Consider the following 16694-nt stretch of genomic DNA (forward strand, 5'->3'; position numbering starts at 1 on the left):
AAAAACCTCTATTAGTTCTGGGAATCGGACCAAAAATGTCTACAGCGGCCATGTGTCTTAATTTAACAGGTACAATGGGATATAATGGAGGAATATGTGAAGTTGTGTCTGACTTAGCTTTCTGGCAGATTTTACATGACGCTAAAACTCGTCGTATACGTTTCTCCATGTTGGCAAAAAAACAGTTCTGTCTCAGTATAAGAAAACATTTTCTAGCTCCGTAATGTGCGTAACTTAAATGAGTATACCAGATTAATTTGTTAACAAGCTCGTCAGGAATGCATAATAACCAATTGTTGCTGTCAGGATGAGAGCGTCGAAACAGAATATTTATGCGTACAGTGTAATGGTTTCCAATCGTAACATTATTCCTATCTTGCCAAAGGTGTTTAATCTCTTTCCATACGTTGTCTTTATTCTGCTCTTGTGCTATGTCCTGTAATGACGACGAAATGAAATTCTCAAATGCAACTTGTTGAATGTACATGACGCTGAAATTTGCTTTGCAGAAGTTGGTTGCGATTTCTTGCTGATTGTTGCCGAGAGAACGAGATAGTGCGTCTGCTACAACATTTTGTGTACCGGGAATGTGAACTATTGTAAAATTAAATTCCTGTAGATAAAGTTTCCATCTGCTTAATCTGTCGTGTGTAAATTTAGCCGACAGTAAAAACTGTATTGCTCTATGGTCTGTGTAGACGGTGGTGTGTCTTCCATAAAGAAAATGCCTAAATCTTGTAAAAGCCCAAACAACACATAATGTTTCCAGTTCTGTAACGGAGTAATTTCGTTCAGCAGGTGACAGAATGCGACTTGCAAATGCGATGTTTTTAATTACTCTTGAGCCATCTTCTTCAATTTCCTGAAAAATATGTACGCCTAAAGCGGTGTTAGAACTGTCGGTGGCAATGGAAAAATTTCTGGTAGGATCTGGGTGCGATAAAAGTGGTGCATTCAACAAAGCATGTTTCAGGTTCATAAATTCAGAATGTGCTTGCTTATCCCAGGACCAAATAGTGTTTTTACCTGTCAATTGACATAATGTGGGGGTATCTAAAGCAGAGTAATGGATAAATTTACGAAAAAAGTTAATTAAACCCAAAAAACTGCGTAGTTGTTTCTTCGTCGTAGGAACAGTAATGTCACGTAGAGCTTGAAGTTTTTCCGGGTCAGGCGTAATGCCCTCTGCTGAAATTACATGTCCAAGAAATTTTATAGAAGTTTTGCCAAAGAGCGATTTACTGAGATTAACTGTAAGTCCTTGTGCACGAAAAGTTCGTAACAGTTGTTCAAGAATCAAATTGTGTTCAGACCAGTTAGCTTCAGCAATAAGAATGTCGTCTACGTACGTTGTGATTCTGTCTTTAAGTTCTGTCGGAAGTATTGTGTTCAAACCGCGAATAAAAGCTGCTGAAGAAATAGTTAAACCGAATGGTAATTTACAAAATTGATAACAGTCACCAAAACAGAGAAAGGCTGTGTACTTTCTACAATTCGGATGGAGCTGAATTTGCCAAAATCCCGATTTCAGATCCAATGTAGAATAAATAGCAGTACCATGAAATTTCTGTAGTAGTTCTTCTAGTGTCTGTGGTCGATCTGTTTCATTAATAATTATGTCATTGATGTGACGCGAATCAAGTACGAGGCGAAGTGAACCATCTTTTTTCTTAACAATATGGAGCGGGTTTATGTACGGACTAACTGCCGGTTCAATAATTCCTTGCTCGAGCATATCTTGCAATTCTTTCTTAACTTGCTCTCTATGAATATACGGAATAGGATAATGTTTGGCTTTAAATGTGTCGTGCTGTTTAACTTGAAATTCATACATAAAACCGGACATAGTACCAGGAATGTTGTCGAAAACTGGAGCTTGCTGTAAAAGAATTTTGTGTAGTTGCGTGCGTTCGTCGTCTGTATTTGCACTGCTCTGTTTAACTTTATCAGAAATCATCTGCATTACGTCATAGTCGGCTTCGTCTGGACTATTATAGTTGTGTACGTACGTATCTGTGAACAATGTGGAATTACAGTCTATGTTACGTGAAACGGAAATGACCTCTGTGCGATTAATTGTTTGTTCTTCTGCAGATAATGAGTGCTGAAATTCTAAAGCCAATTGTACATTTTCATCCTTCAACATTAAATACGAATTTTGAAAATCAATAACTGCGTCGTGTTGTACCAGAAAATTAGTACCTAAAATAACGTCTGTTGTCAATAAAGGAACAATCCAAAAATTTGAGTGAAATGTGTGACCTGCAATGCAAAATGATAAATGTGTCTGTAATTTAACGTCTACTCCTTTACTCGATATTGCTCCTTTCACTTTCGTTTTGCCTAATGGTAATGTAGGATAGGTATTCTCTTTGTTACACTCGTTGAAAGTTTCTTCATTTATAACTGACATAGGTGATCCAGAATCGATTACTGCTGAAAATTTCGATGAACCAATTTTAATTTCGATGACAGGATGTGAAATGGTTTTCTGAACAATTGGTCTTTCCTGCAAAAGAGTGTCTCTGATGTCGTCAAAAGTAATAACATTTTTGTGAACAACATTCTGCGTGTCAAAAGTAGTGCTTGTGTTACTGGAAGTTGCGACCTGTACTGTATCTAGTCAAATTCTATTTGACGTGTTATTATTATCAGGAGGATTCTGTTGCATTTCGACTATTTGAACTGTTCTGTTATTTCTTCCAGACGTATTACGTTCTGGATGATATCTACTGTCTTGTTCATTCATGACAATATGTTCTTGCGGATGATTTTGTTGCTGGTAAGACCGACTGTTATTAAACGTATGTTGATAATTGCGCTCATTGTTTTTACGTCTGTCGTGATAGTCATTTCTATACGGTGCATTGCGATAGGAATTGAAATACAGTGTTTTCTGTACGTAGTTATTTCCTTGCTGCCGTGCGTTACTATTTGTTAGAGCTGGGACTATACGTGCACGCGGCGAAACATTAAAGCTTGGTTGACCTTGTGCACTACATTGTTGGTTAGGTATGCTAACCGGCTGACTTTCATGCTGTTGCGGTGAAAAACCTGTATTGTTACTAAAATGTGGTTGCGACTACTGAAAATTTTGTACATACTGATGATTAAATTTTTTTTTCTGATATTTAAGTTCTTGTGGTTGTCATTTCTGGAGCGTCTAATGAAAAATTGTCACTTTCGGTAAAATTTGTCATATCGGGTTTTCTTTACACTTTTCTTAATACTAGGTAGAGCAATAGTTAAAGAGCTGTTTTGATAGATATAAAGGATAGTAGAAGAGAAGGCAGCAGTGCAGAAAACTAAAGATGAAACAGCACTATTACGGCTCGGGGCCCTGTGCACGCTATGGCACATATTCATTAAAGCATAATGAATCCCCTGAGGTCAATTACGCGCTGCAAATACATTTTAGCTTTTGCGTTACAGGCAATACCGGTGAAAATTCAAAAATAAATTGCTGTATCCATGCTAATTCTAGTTTCTGCATTACACGAAATGTTGGTAAAAATTCAAGAGCAAATTGTCGTATCAGTTCAAAGCTAGTTTCTGCGTTACAGACCAAGTTGGTGGAAAAGCAAAGCTAAATTGTTGTATCCAATCCAGTGGGTGAATGTGTGTTCTGTCATTTTTAAATACTTTAAATTTTCTCACTGATAGAAAATGTTTGTAATCAAAATTATCATCTCTGTATGACGGAACAGGTTCAGGATTGTATGAGAATCTGTTTGACTGTGACTGTTCGGAATCTAACTCACGTACTCTCTGTAGATTACCTAAATTATACTGGCTGTGTGATTGTGAGAAATGTTCGGAATGTGCTGTGCCTTGAAACGTGTTAAACGTTGAAATATTTTTCATCTCTGTTACTTCTTGCTGTAAACTTGACAGTTTTCTACGTAATGTATTATTAGACGAATCTATCTCACTGATCGTCTGCTGTAAATTTTGGAATTCAGGTGTTTGGTTAAATAAAATCGGTGCCGTATCGTCTGATTTGCTGTCATTATTACTTTCGATAACATCAATACGACTGGCCAAATCACCATATTTTTCAGTCAGTATTTTTACCTGATCATCGTTTTTAGTGTCAGAAGAATTAATCTGTTTTTGTAATTTACGTGTGGTTTCGTTCAATTTTTGAACGTCAGCTTTAATGACATCGGAATTCTGTGTTAGTTCTAATTGTTCGAGTCTGTCTGTCACTGTCTGAAAATCTACTGTCTGTGTATCTGTTTTTAATTTTAGATCGGAAATTTCATCACGCAATTCGGTGTTCAACTGTTTGATGGTATTAATTTCATCCGATACTGTAGCAATATTGTTGTCTACGTATGTTTTTGCTTTCGCAAACAATTTACGTTTATCTTCCTGCCTCTGTGCGGTGATTGTTTCCATGACTTGTCGTTTTACTTTATTCTGTTCCTGTATAAATTTACGGAAACGCGTATCACTGTTTTGTAGGTGAAGATTAAAACGTTCGTCAATTTGACTGCTCTGTTGTTCGAATTTCGCGTCTATCTTTGCATCCATTGTGCGCGAAAGTTCAGCTGTCATTAATTTAAACTCCTCGCGTAACTGTGTTGTGTTTTCAGAGCATTGTTTGGCGACTCCACTAATTTCGTCTCTAAGTGTTTCTGTTGTAGCTGTTTGCATATCCCTTAATTCTTGAGCAACAGATCTAATTTCTTCGCTACTTTTCCTAGCACAAATCTCAATTTCCTCGCGTAACTGCTCTTAAGTATCATGACATTGCGCGGCAACGGCTGTAATCTGTTCACTAAGCTGTCTTGTATTGTTGTCTAATTTTTCATTTAACTGTTGTTTGAGATTTTCGTTATTTTCATTAAGTTGTTGTTTGAGATTTTCACTAAGTTGTTTGTGATTGTCGTCTTGTCTTTCATTCTGTTGTTTGAAATCTTCTTTAAGGTTGTCTTGTTTTTCATTAATTTCATTAAGTTGTTGTTTGAGATCTTCACTCTGTTGTTTGGAATTGTTATCTAGATTTTTATTAAGTTGTTCGATTTTTTTATCAAATTGTTGTAGCAATAGTGCCATAATTTGATCCAAGCCAATATTACCTACTCTAATCTCTGTGCTGTTTGATGGCGTATCTGCAATTGTCACGTTTTGTGTGACCATTTTGTCATTCTGTAATTTACAAAAAGGTTTGCCAATCGAATGTGCACTGTTAATCACTACACCGGAATTAAATAAATCTGTCGACTCTGATTACTCTGTTCATTTTCATTAGAAAAATTTGTCTGTTTGTCACGTAAAACCTGCAAACCGGGTGTGTTAAGCTGGGCAGCGCTCATTGAAACAGAACGCCCCGCGTCATCAATTGTCGTTAAATTAACAGAGGACACAATCGAATTCGTTTGTTCATCACTAGGATCAATATCAACATTAGTGGTCGGTACACACTGATTGTCAGTAAACGGAGGATTGTCATCATTATACTGCATGTCGCAAGTACTATCGGTCAAGTCATTTAGGTCGGTTATTTCACTCATTATACCTCGCGATGCTCTATTAACAGTTTTTCGCGGCATTTTTCTCAGAACAAATTAATCACAAATGAAATAAGCACAATGCAAAAAGCAACAAACACAAATACAACAAAGAGCAACGAAGTGCCGATGATCTGTGAGAGAAAATCACAAAATTAGTAAAAGCGTTGCGCCAAATGCTAATTATATTTAAGTAAATAAGAGCAGATATCTGACTACTTATCAGAAGATTCTCAAAGAAATACGATCCTGGCAGGGTCGCGAAGTGTAACCTCCCCGCAGGAAATAAGAAGTCAATGATTATAAAAAATGTGTCAAATGTTGTCTTCGCACAAAACTGAATAATAAAAATGAGAGCCAAGCGTAACTTCCTTGCAAAATTAAAGAATAGTAATTGATCATAAACCCACAATAATATTAATTAAATAATGAACCATGAACTGAATGTAACATCTCAACACAAATAATTAAACCTGATAAATTTTATAAGGGCAGCTGCGCTGACCTTCGGCCCTGTGAAATAATTAAACCTGATAAATTCTTACCTCAGTAACACTGCATCTATATCTGCTCTTATTTTTCGGCACAGCTCTGTGCAATGCTGGCTTATATTTAATTTTGATTCTTGGAGGGAATGCATAGGAAATATTATTTAGCTTGAAATGAATCTTTTTCTTTAAATGAGTTACTTTATAAAAAGTTATTATTGGGGCATCATTTTGAATAAATTAATTACAATTAACATACGTTATTAGCTGAGCGCAATGCTGCTTCAGTACCTTCTACAATAATATACATATCGTCCACCACATTCCTGACCAGACTCGTGGGCAGAGCACACCGCGGACGCATGCCGACTCGCCACACACAACTGTATCCGACTTCTACTACAGACAGAGTGCAACTCGCAACTGCACTCTCGCGCGGTCAAGCGCAGACTAGCAACGATAAATAACTCTCTGGTCAGAGATTCTGTCGTGTCTCGCCATCGCTGGTAATGATTACATACGTGTTTCACGCTACACCGATTTTGCTCCTAAAACTAATACAAATCGGCAGTCATTATGATAGCATGTTTAAAAAATAGATGTTACTGCAACTCCTGTGTTATTTCATACTTCTTAACCTCTAATTATGAAGTAGACACCACTTGACTTATAGCTCGTTGTGGGATGTAGACATGATAGCGTTTTTCCCGACGTGTGAGTAGATTGCGTGAAACAGGCTGTGATGATTAAAATGCTTACAAAACTAGACTGCAAGAATCTACTGTATGATAGAAACTTTACAGACAGGTCGGTAGAGGTGAGTTACGCATCAGAAATGTCAAATGTAAGCATGCAGATTGTATTGATTTCGATGTAATGGAAGAGAGAGACATGTGGATAAATCTTACAGTAGGTTCTATTTCAAGACAGGCTCTCACGATTTGATTCATAAGCACCAGTCTAATACAGCGTCATATTGGTAAAACGGAACCTGTCATAGTGTAAAAAACAGCAAAGTTCTCTTGAATTATAGCATGTTGTTGTCGGACGTAAAATAACCGTTTTGAAATAACGAGGACATTCTGCAGTGATCAGCAATTTTTGCAGCGAAATAGTGGAATTTTTCCCCAGTTTTATGCAGGCTGGACATGTATAGGCGTCTGCAGTCTGATCATTTGTAATCGACATCATTGGATGTCACAAAAGACCGAGATGCGAATTGTATCCTGGAGCTGAACATAAAAACTATACTGAGTTTGCTCATAAAACTAAAACAAAATGGAATGCGCCTATTTTCGCGGAAATTATGTTTTCATTTTTAATAAAGGCTCGATTATAGGAGGCACATTGGTGTTAAATACAATTTTTACAGTGAACTGTTTTCATGGCAAGCATTTGCGTGGGGTGATGTTGTGATGGTCTGGTGTGTGTGTGTGTGTGTGTGTGTGTGTGTGTGTGTGTGTGTGTGTGTGTCCAACCAGGTGGGTAGTGTGTAGGGTGGGATAGTGCCACTAAATTTCCATTTTGTGTTAGCGAAGAAACGGTGAATTGAGTATCCAGCCATGTGCCCTGCCCTGGAGTGTGTCCAGCTGCCATAAAAGACTTTTCTCTAAGGTAGGCTGGGGCTTTGGCCATCAGAGTCGATGGATGCAGGCTGCCTGTTTCCAAGCAGCAGACATTTAAAAAAAGAATGATATGGAGAGTTCTCCGTAATTTCGTTGTTGTTCCAGAGGGGCCAAGTCTTTCTGAGGAACATTTTTTACATACTCGTATTGCAAGAGGCGTCCACTTCTTGTCTTTTCTCTATTTGTGACTGATTTCTGCACACTGGAGACAGTACATGAATGCCACCAAAAGGATCTCATTTTAGATCATCAGCAGCAAGATACAACAGGTCTCTATCCTTGCCTACGGTGATGAGAGGGAGGGTGAGGTGGAGAGGACAGGTGAGGGGGGAGGGGTAAGGCTGTCTGCAATCTGGTTAGTTTGTGAGCGCCCATTGGGGAGAATGCATATTGAACGACCACCCCTTCTTGGTCTTTTGGGACAACGATTTTCACCAGTGCGTGTGTTGCATTATGACCCGTTCATTATGAGTGCTGGTGTTTTTCACGACAGTTTCGATCTGTCATTAGAATGGTGATGTATCTTCCATCAGTTGTGGTAGTGTGTATTGGTTTTGATTACCTGGGCTGCAAGCTGATTGTCAAGCAGACGTGTGTAACGAACTCAGACGTCAAACAGTGATAGATACATTCCTCAGCTTTATGCTTACAGGTAATACTCTTATTAAACTCCTCTCTGTCCAACACCAGTATCTTGTCAGTTGAATATACTTCCCAACAAATAAATAAAAATGGTACCTTACACACCAGCCTTTTTCCTGACAGCTTGTAGGTGAAGGGTAGAGTTTGAGTGTGTCTGCCACTAGTTTCGAGTGGTACTGTGAAATTTTTTTCTAGCAGGATAACACCAGTTGCATGGCATCATCACTTTTTGAGTTGTATTGCGGTTTTAGGCAGTCCTTATGTAGCACTATGCATATAGCTGTGTAATTAGAACCCCTCTGTATGATTAATTACGTGATTGGGACCGATATTTACTTCAGTTAATCAAAATAAATAAAATACACTAATCTAACCCTCCTCTCCTGCATCTGTGCTGTTTCCATGTGTTGGCGGGTGCACATAGGCTTTCCATGCAGTAGGACCAGCGTCTGTGTCATGGAAAGGACACCTCCATTTTTAGTTTCCCTCCAGTTCCAGCGTGGGGGGTGAGATGGGACGTCAGCACAGCCCTGAGACAAAGAAATTCTCACGAAAATTCGAAATTCTCGCCAATATTCGAAATTCCTGCTTAAATTCGAAATTCCTGGTAATAGGTTAGGAGAGGGAGGGGGGATAGGGGAGGGTGCGGGGACCCACGTGTAGGTCAAGGAACACATGATGTCATGTAGGAGTGGGTGGGGGAGGCGGTGAGCGTGGGTGGGGGGTAATTAATTGATCAATTTAATGAATGTGCATATCAATTTGTTAAAATTTCTCTAGTGTTCCCATCTTCCTGCTACTATTGTCATCGTTACATTGTGCAGCTGGAATCTTTACACAGCTGTCGACTGCAGCACTGCTGTTCCTTCAGACATGCATGCATCGCAGAGCTCATCGTAAAACGCAAGTATTGCTATATGGTACAGTAGCAGAAATATGAATTGCTGTGGAGTGTAAAATTGTAACACTGTACCGTTGGATTTATAGCACAGTTCTTTGTGCAGATAAGAATAATATTACACTAATCGTCAGAATTACTCAAAAAAGAACTAAAAGCTTATTAATTTAGCGAGTGTACACTTACTGATTTTGACTTCCGGCTGCCTCAGTATGCACATCGCTTAAGTATCCAGCACATACTCTTTTCAAAGATGGGGCAGGAGTCTGGTCCGTATTTTTCCGTCTAACTACCTCGTCTACGATCTTCTCAGTTTTTCCTTTTGCATCTCATCGCGAATCTATCCATGTCCTTTTAAGTGTCGGTACATTGAAACTTTATACGCGGGTGTGCAAAACATAAAAGCGAGAGCAGCTTTCGCATGGTGTATCACTCAAAGTAACGTATCGTGCCTCAAAGAAACTTGGACCACACTTTGCAAGTACTACTACAGTGTAATACACAAGGTTACGGAAAGGGATACCCAATGAGACGAATAGAAATGACACTTGCATACAAAGACAATAATTACACTAAAGTCACGTCGAATTATGATAGTCCGCTGGTAAATGCAAAATGTGGGGCGTGGTTGTTAACAGTGCGTGTAATCGCGATGGCTGGGTGCCTATTCTGTATCTTTCCGCCATTGTGCCGATCGTTTCGGTACTCAATAGCACCGAACGGTCTAGTACTCGAATTAGAGTCCTTGCGTTATTCAGTATGCATTTCGGCAGCGATACCGTTCGGGTATAGAGAACCGAAGCTCTGTTGTCTGTTCGTGTCGCGCAAGCCAATCAAAGCAAGCGGCCACAGATCCGCGCATGAGCACTGCAGCGCGCACAGCGCCACGAACACAAAGCGGCTAGCAGACGACACAGGCGCGCTATTCTTCCAAGTACCGAAAATTACGTTTACGTTGACATTGCCATAACGCATGACGCCGCATTCCATCGAGCTGATGTGCCCGCCTTCATCGCCCTTGCTTCCTCCTTAACAGTATCAGGCGCAGTATATCTATTTCCATGATTCTCAGCTGATATGCATAAAAATTTTTACAGTTTCTCTGACCGCATGTTTCCATGCATGCATAACAACGACAGCTTATTTGACTGTATTCTGCAGATTGTCGTAAATGCCGTATTATGTCATCTTATTCTCATTCACACTTACATCGTGTTTTGGATTTGAAAACAAAACTGTAAATTGGCTGTGTGCAGTGAGCCATTTGTGCTTTTACCAGTGGGGGGGATGTCTTAGGGGGTTAGTATAATTACATACAGGGTGTTTCAAAAATGACCGGTATATTTGAAACGGCAATAAAAACTAAACGAGCAGCGATAGAAATACACCGTTTGTTGCAATATGCTTGGGAAAACAGTACATTTTCAGGCAGACAAACTTTCGAAATTACAGTAGTTACAATTTTCAACAACAGATGGCGCTGCGGTCTGGGAAACTCTATAGTACGATATTTTCCACATATCCACCATGCGTAGCAATAATATGGCGTAGTCTCTGAATGAAATTACCCGAAACCTTTGACAACGTGTCTGGCGGAATGGCTTCACATGCAGATGAGATGTACTGCTTCAGCTGTTCAATTGTTTCTGGATTCTGGCGGTACACCTGGTCTTTCAAGTGTCCCCACAGAAAGAAGTCACAGGGGTTCATGTCTGGCGAATAGGGAGGCCAATCCACGCCGCCTCCTGTATGTTTCGGATAGCCCAAAGCAATCACACGATCATCGAAATATTCATTCAGGAAATAAAGGCGTCGGCCGTGCGATGTGGCCGGGCACCATCTTGCATAAACCACGAGGTGTTCGCAGTGTCGTCTAAGGCAGTTTGTACCGCCACAAATTCACGAAGAATGTCCAGATAGCGTGATGCAGTAATCGTTTCTGATCTGAAAAATGGGCCCCGTTTCGGATCTGAAAAATGGGCCAATGATTCCTTTGGAAGAAATGGCGGCCCAGACCAGTACTTTTTGAGGATGCAGGGACGATGGGACTGCAACATGGGGCTTTTCGGTTCCCCATATGCGCCAGTTCTGTTTATTGACGAAGCCGTCCAGGTAAAAATAAGCTTTGTCAGTAAACCAAATGCTGCCCACATGCATATCGCCGTCATCAATCCTGTGCACTATATCGTTAGCGAATGTCTCTCGTGCAGCAATGGTAGTGGCGCTGAGGGGTTGCCGCATTTGAATTTTGTATGGATAGAGGTGTAAACTCTGGCGCATGAGACGATACGTGGACGTTGGAGTCATTTGGACCGCAGCTGCAACACGGCGAACGGAAACCCGAGGCCGCTGTTGGATCACCTGCTGCACTAGCTGCGCGTTGCCCTCTGTGGTTGCCGTACGCGGTCGCCCTACCTTTCCAGCACGTTCATCCGTCACGTTCCCAGTCCGTTGAAATTTTTCAAACAGATCCTTTATTGTATCGCTTTTCGGTCCTTTGGTTACATTAAACCTCCGTTGAAAACTTCGTCTTGTTGCAACAACACTGTGTTCTAGGCGGTGGAATTCCAACACCAGAAAAATCCTCTGTTCTAAGGAATAAACCATGTTGTCTACAGCACACTTGCACGTTGTGAACAGCACACGCTTACAGCAGAAAGACGACGTACAGAATGGCGCACCCACAGACTGCGTTGTCTTCTATATCTTTCACATCACTTGCAGCGCCATCTGTTGTTGAAAATTGTAACTACTGTAATTTCGAAAGTTTGTCCGCCTGAAAATGTACTGTTGTCCCAAGCATATTGCAACAAACGGTGTATTTCTATCGCTGCTCGTTTAGTTTTTATTGCCGTTTCAAATATACCGGTCATTTTTGAAACACCCTGTATGTTACCCATGGTTAAACAGTTATTTATAAATAGATGTTAATGCCGAAACTCACTATTCACGCGTATGCACTATCAGAAAAGCCATCCCTTGTTATATCATTAAAAGTACATTATAGGTAAAGTTTATTTACAAAATCATCTACATACAGGTATACGACGGGAATTCAAAAAGTAAAGGCACATTTGTGAAAAGCTGCACTTATTCTGATGATAGAAAACTGAAAGATGCGTTATTTTTCTACGTAACCTCCCTGGACTTCAATGCAGTTTTCCCGACGTTTTACGAGTTTTTTTTTATTTTATCAGAAAATACGTTTTTCGGTTGCACCTGTAACCAATTTTGCACCGCAGCAATGACATCTTCATTACTTTCAAATCTTCTTCCCTGTAGTGCTTCCGTTAAGGGTCCAAACATGTGAAAATCACTTGGAACCAGGTCTGTACTGTATGGTGGATGTTCCAGCGCCTCGAATCTCAACTCTTTTATTGCGTCGGCTGTCCGTTTGGCAGAATGTGGGCGAGCGTTATCTTGCTGCAGGATGACACCGCTTCACAGTTTTCCACGACGTTTGGATCTGATTGCAGGTTTTAGTTTCGTACGCAACACATCACATCCACCATACAATACAGTCCTGGCTCTAAAGCCTCGTTTACGCTGGGGCGACGTCTTGCAACATTGTGGCATGCTACGGAAATGTAGCGTGCGTCGTCTTGTAGTATGCTACAACAGGCAACATATTGCGGCGTATGTTGCATGCGGCAGATTAATTTGTACCAAAGCAACAGAATTTGAGCCACACGTGTGTCGCTCTTGCAGTATAAAGGATAATAAAGTATCGCAGCGGCGGCCTACTTGGTACTTGCAAATGGTTCAAATGGCTCTGAGCACTATGCGACTTAACTTCTGCGGTCATGAGTCGCCTAGAACTTAGAACTAATTAAACCTAACTAACCTAAGGACATCACACACATCCATGGCCGAGGCAGGATTCGAACCTGCGACCGTAGCGGCCGCGCGGTTCCAGACTGTAGCGCCTTTAACCGCTTGGCCACCACGGCCGGCTGGTACTTGCACATGCAGCTAACAACGGAAATGAAAACCAAAGGAAAAGAAAACGATGGTGGAAGTGAAGAGTATTTAAAGAAGGTCCACGAAATAGTATCCTAGGATCCAGAAGCAGATGATGGTGCGCTATTTAGTAATGTGTGCTTTCGTCCCAGGCGCGTTAGTCGGCGCCATACCGTAGCCAAAAGGTGGCGTAACGGTAAATGTTCGCACAGGTACCGGGCCGGTCACCACCCTGTCTCAGCGCCCGGGGTGGGAATTTCAGCCCCTAGCTCACCCAACTCTGCGGTACGACTGCTGCGGTATGACTGCCACACTACTTCCCTCGCAAGCTCGCAAGTAAACGGATGACTCACCTTAGACGAAAGCAACAATGACAACATGAGAATGATGATTTAGTTCTAAATGTTTTGAAATGCTTAACTACTACATAACACTTTTTCAAAATTAATAAGCAAACATATTAATAGTATTAATAGTAGGACTGTATTAAAAACTTTCAGTGTTCGGCTCCACAAATTTAAATGGTTCAAATGGCTCTGAGCACTATGGGAGTTAACTTCTAAGGTCATCAGTCTCCTAGAACTAACCTAAGGACAGTACACACATCCATGCCCGAGGCAGGATTCGAACCTGCGACCGTAGCGGCCGCGCGGTTCCAGACTGTAGCGCCTAGAACCGCTCGGCCACACTGGCCGGCCTCCCACAAATTTAAATTATATGTAAAGTTTACTTCAGTGAGTGGGAAATAAACATCCCAGGTTGGGATGCATAAACTAAAGCCAGAGGAGGGGATGGTCTGATGCAGAGGCGGGGAAATCCCCCCATCCCCCCCCCCCCTGCAAATCGCACACTGGCTGTATGAAAACTATTATAACACATTATTCTTATAAACATAGAATTAAAATGGGACTTGCTAAGCTGCAGACGTCATAATTACGTCCTTCAGTGTCATAAGATGTTGTTTTATAAGACTGAAGATTTCCACTAGTGTCATTTGATTTCTAGGCCACTGTTAGTAATTCCAGGTAATCTGATTGTAGTTTTATAACTATTTCATTAATGCTGTTAGGGCAGGAAGTTTCCCAGATTTCGGATTTCTGTCTTCATTTTTTTCTTTCTTTCTTTCTGTAGTAGCCTCACCACGTAAACCTGTTATTCAAATAGTGTATCAAGTAATAACAATTATGTTCTTTTCCTTACAGAAACATTTCACTGATGACCAGTGGGAGTAAGTCAGGGTTGACGGCAAAAGAAAACTGAGGTCAACTGCCACACCAACCATTTTTCCCCACACAGCACCAAAGGCAAAAAGAAGAAAACTGACACTACATCAACAGCAGTCTACTTCTGAAAATGAGTGCAGTAGCCCTCAGTGGAATTAGTTGCAGAATTCCAGCAGCAGTGTGAAGGAGAGCCCATGTGTAGTGTGGATGGGCTTAGGGTTAAATTAAAGGAGCTAGAAGAATATATTCAGGCACAGCAAAGACAAATATCAGCTATTAAGAAGGAGGTCAGTGACCTTACTTTAAAGAATATCCGTTTAAAAAAGAAACTTGGCAATATGTGTACCACTGTTCCACAAAAATTAAAAACATTATTTAATGTCAATCATATGAACTCTTTACACCAGAAAAAAGTTAAGTGTACAGCTTGTAGTGTGAAAAAGGCTCTTCAGGTGAAATTTGCGTGTGGTGGCAAAGGATTTGACTTTTTAATCAGTTCTGGTTTTCCATTTCCATCTTTGCGCATACTATGAAGAAGGCTTCAAGATTAAAATTTCAGTTCAGGTGTTCTTGACCAAGTATTTTCCCTTTCAAAGGAAAAGGTTCAGACTATGAGGGAGAAAGAATGTGACTGTGTCTTACTGCTTGATGAAATATCAATTACTCCAAGCAGGGAATTTGATGTGGGGACAGATGAATTTACAGGTAATGTTACACTTCCATGTCATGAAGGTGTGGCCACACATGCTTGTGTTTTGATTTTGGGTGGTATCACTTCCAGATAAAAACAGGTAGTGGCTCATCGCTTTACTGAAAGTAATATAAATGGAAAAGTTTTGTGTGACATTATTTTACAAACCATTAAGTGTCGTGAAAATATAGGACTATGTGTACATTGTGTGACATCAGATATGGGTGCTGCAAATCAAAGTATGTGGAGAAAATTTGGAATTGTGTCTGGAAAACACTCTGTCATTCAGAATTATATTGTAAACCCTGAAGATCCATCAAGAAAAATATATTTCATTGCAGATGTGCCACACCTTTTAAAATACATTAGACAATGTTTGCAGTCAAACACTATTGTAAATATTCCAGAGAGAATAAGAGAAAAGTATAAGCTGCCATCCACAGTTGTTGACTATAATCACATTAAGGATCTACATAATTTTGATCAGGATAATGATTTGAAACTTGCTCCAAAACTAACAATGGATGTGATAGAACCAAATAAATTTAGCAAAATGAAAGTTTCTGGGTTTACAATATAATTCTGAATGACAGTTTTTTCTGTCATGAAACCAGTTGTGGTCTGAAGTTCATATCCTCAGAAACAGAAAAAGCAGATTACACAACAACAGCCTGGTTTGTGGAGATGGTTGATAAGTGGTTTTCCACAATGACTTCCAGACATCCAGTCACGGCCCTCAGCACATTCAACCCAGAAAAATATGAAGAGGCTATTACATTGCTAAATGAAGTGATGATGATATTTGAGCATATGGCAATTGGAAAATATAGTCACTGGAAAGCAGTTCAAAGTGGTGTAAGATTGTCCACAGAAAGTGCACTTGATTTACAGGAACTCTTTTTGATCAACAAGAATTACAAAATTTTGCTTACTGCTAGATTCACACAAGATTGTCTCGAAAATTTGTTCTTGTGTGTTAGAAGCATTCAGAAGGTACCCAAGAATTGCAGTTCAAAAATAATTTGAAAAAATTTGTGTTGCTCAGTATTTCTCAGATGTAGGGATGGGTTCCTATGACAAGTGTGATTCTGTTTACCTTTCTAGGTTTCTGGATCAATATTCAGTTAAACACACCCAATCATGTGTAGTTCAGCCTCTGTTTATGGTTCCAAAAGACTGGAATGAACATGTTATCAATTGTGAAGATGAGTTAAGTAATGCTGAAAGAAATGTGTTACACTGAGAGGCACCCACATACCTTGCTCATACTGTGGCATCAAGCAGTCAGGCCTGCAAGATGAGTGGTCTGCCAAGCGAGTGGATTCATTCTTATTTATCGAGTAACATGAACTCTCGTACTCACAATTAAGTTACAAATTATCCTCCTGTATGAATAATACGCAACGGAAACGCACATCTGACTATCAGTAATTTACAGAACTCTGACTGTTCACTACGCACTGGCAATACCACATTTTCTTTTTGTCTTTTATTTAACGGCTTTTATCAACACGTGGCCACCGCACTGAATATGAATGGCGCACACATTATAAATTCGGGACATCATGACAACATACAATTCGAAGGAAAAGTCCACCAATCTTTTTCTTTTCACTATCTTATTTATTCCGATAAATTCTATAACCTAAAC

The 16694-nt window shown here is 40.1% G+C and overlaps 1 protein-coding gene across 1 annotated transcript in view; it reads left to right on the forward strand.

Moving 5' to 3' along the window:
• The window catches only part of LOC126263196 (steroid hormone receptor ERR1-like), a 453409-nt gene extending 438728 nt beyond the window's left edge, over positions 1 to 14681 (forward strand). The window contains exon 11 of the mRNA XM_049960270.1: positions 14332 to 14681. Coding sequence (XP_049816227.1) covers positions 14332 to 14361 — 30 coding nt within the window. The 3' untranslated portion in view covers positions 14362 to 14681. The remainder of the gene's footprint in view (positions 1 to 14331) is intronic.
• Positions 14682 to 16694: the final 2013 nt, after the last annotated feature.

This window comes from Schistocerca nitens, chromosome 1, assembly GCF_023898315.1.
Source record: "Schistocerca nitens isolate TAMUIC-IGC-003100 chromosome 1, iqSchNite1.1, whole genome shotgun sequence".
Classification (NCBI taxonomy): Eukaryota; Metazoa; Arthropoda; class Insecta; order Orthoptera; family Acrididae; genus Schistocerca; species Schistocerca nitens.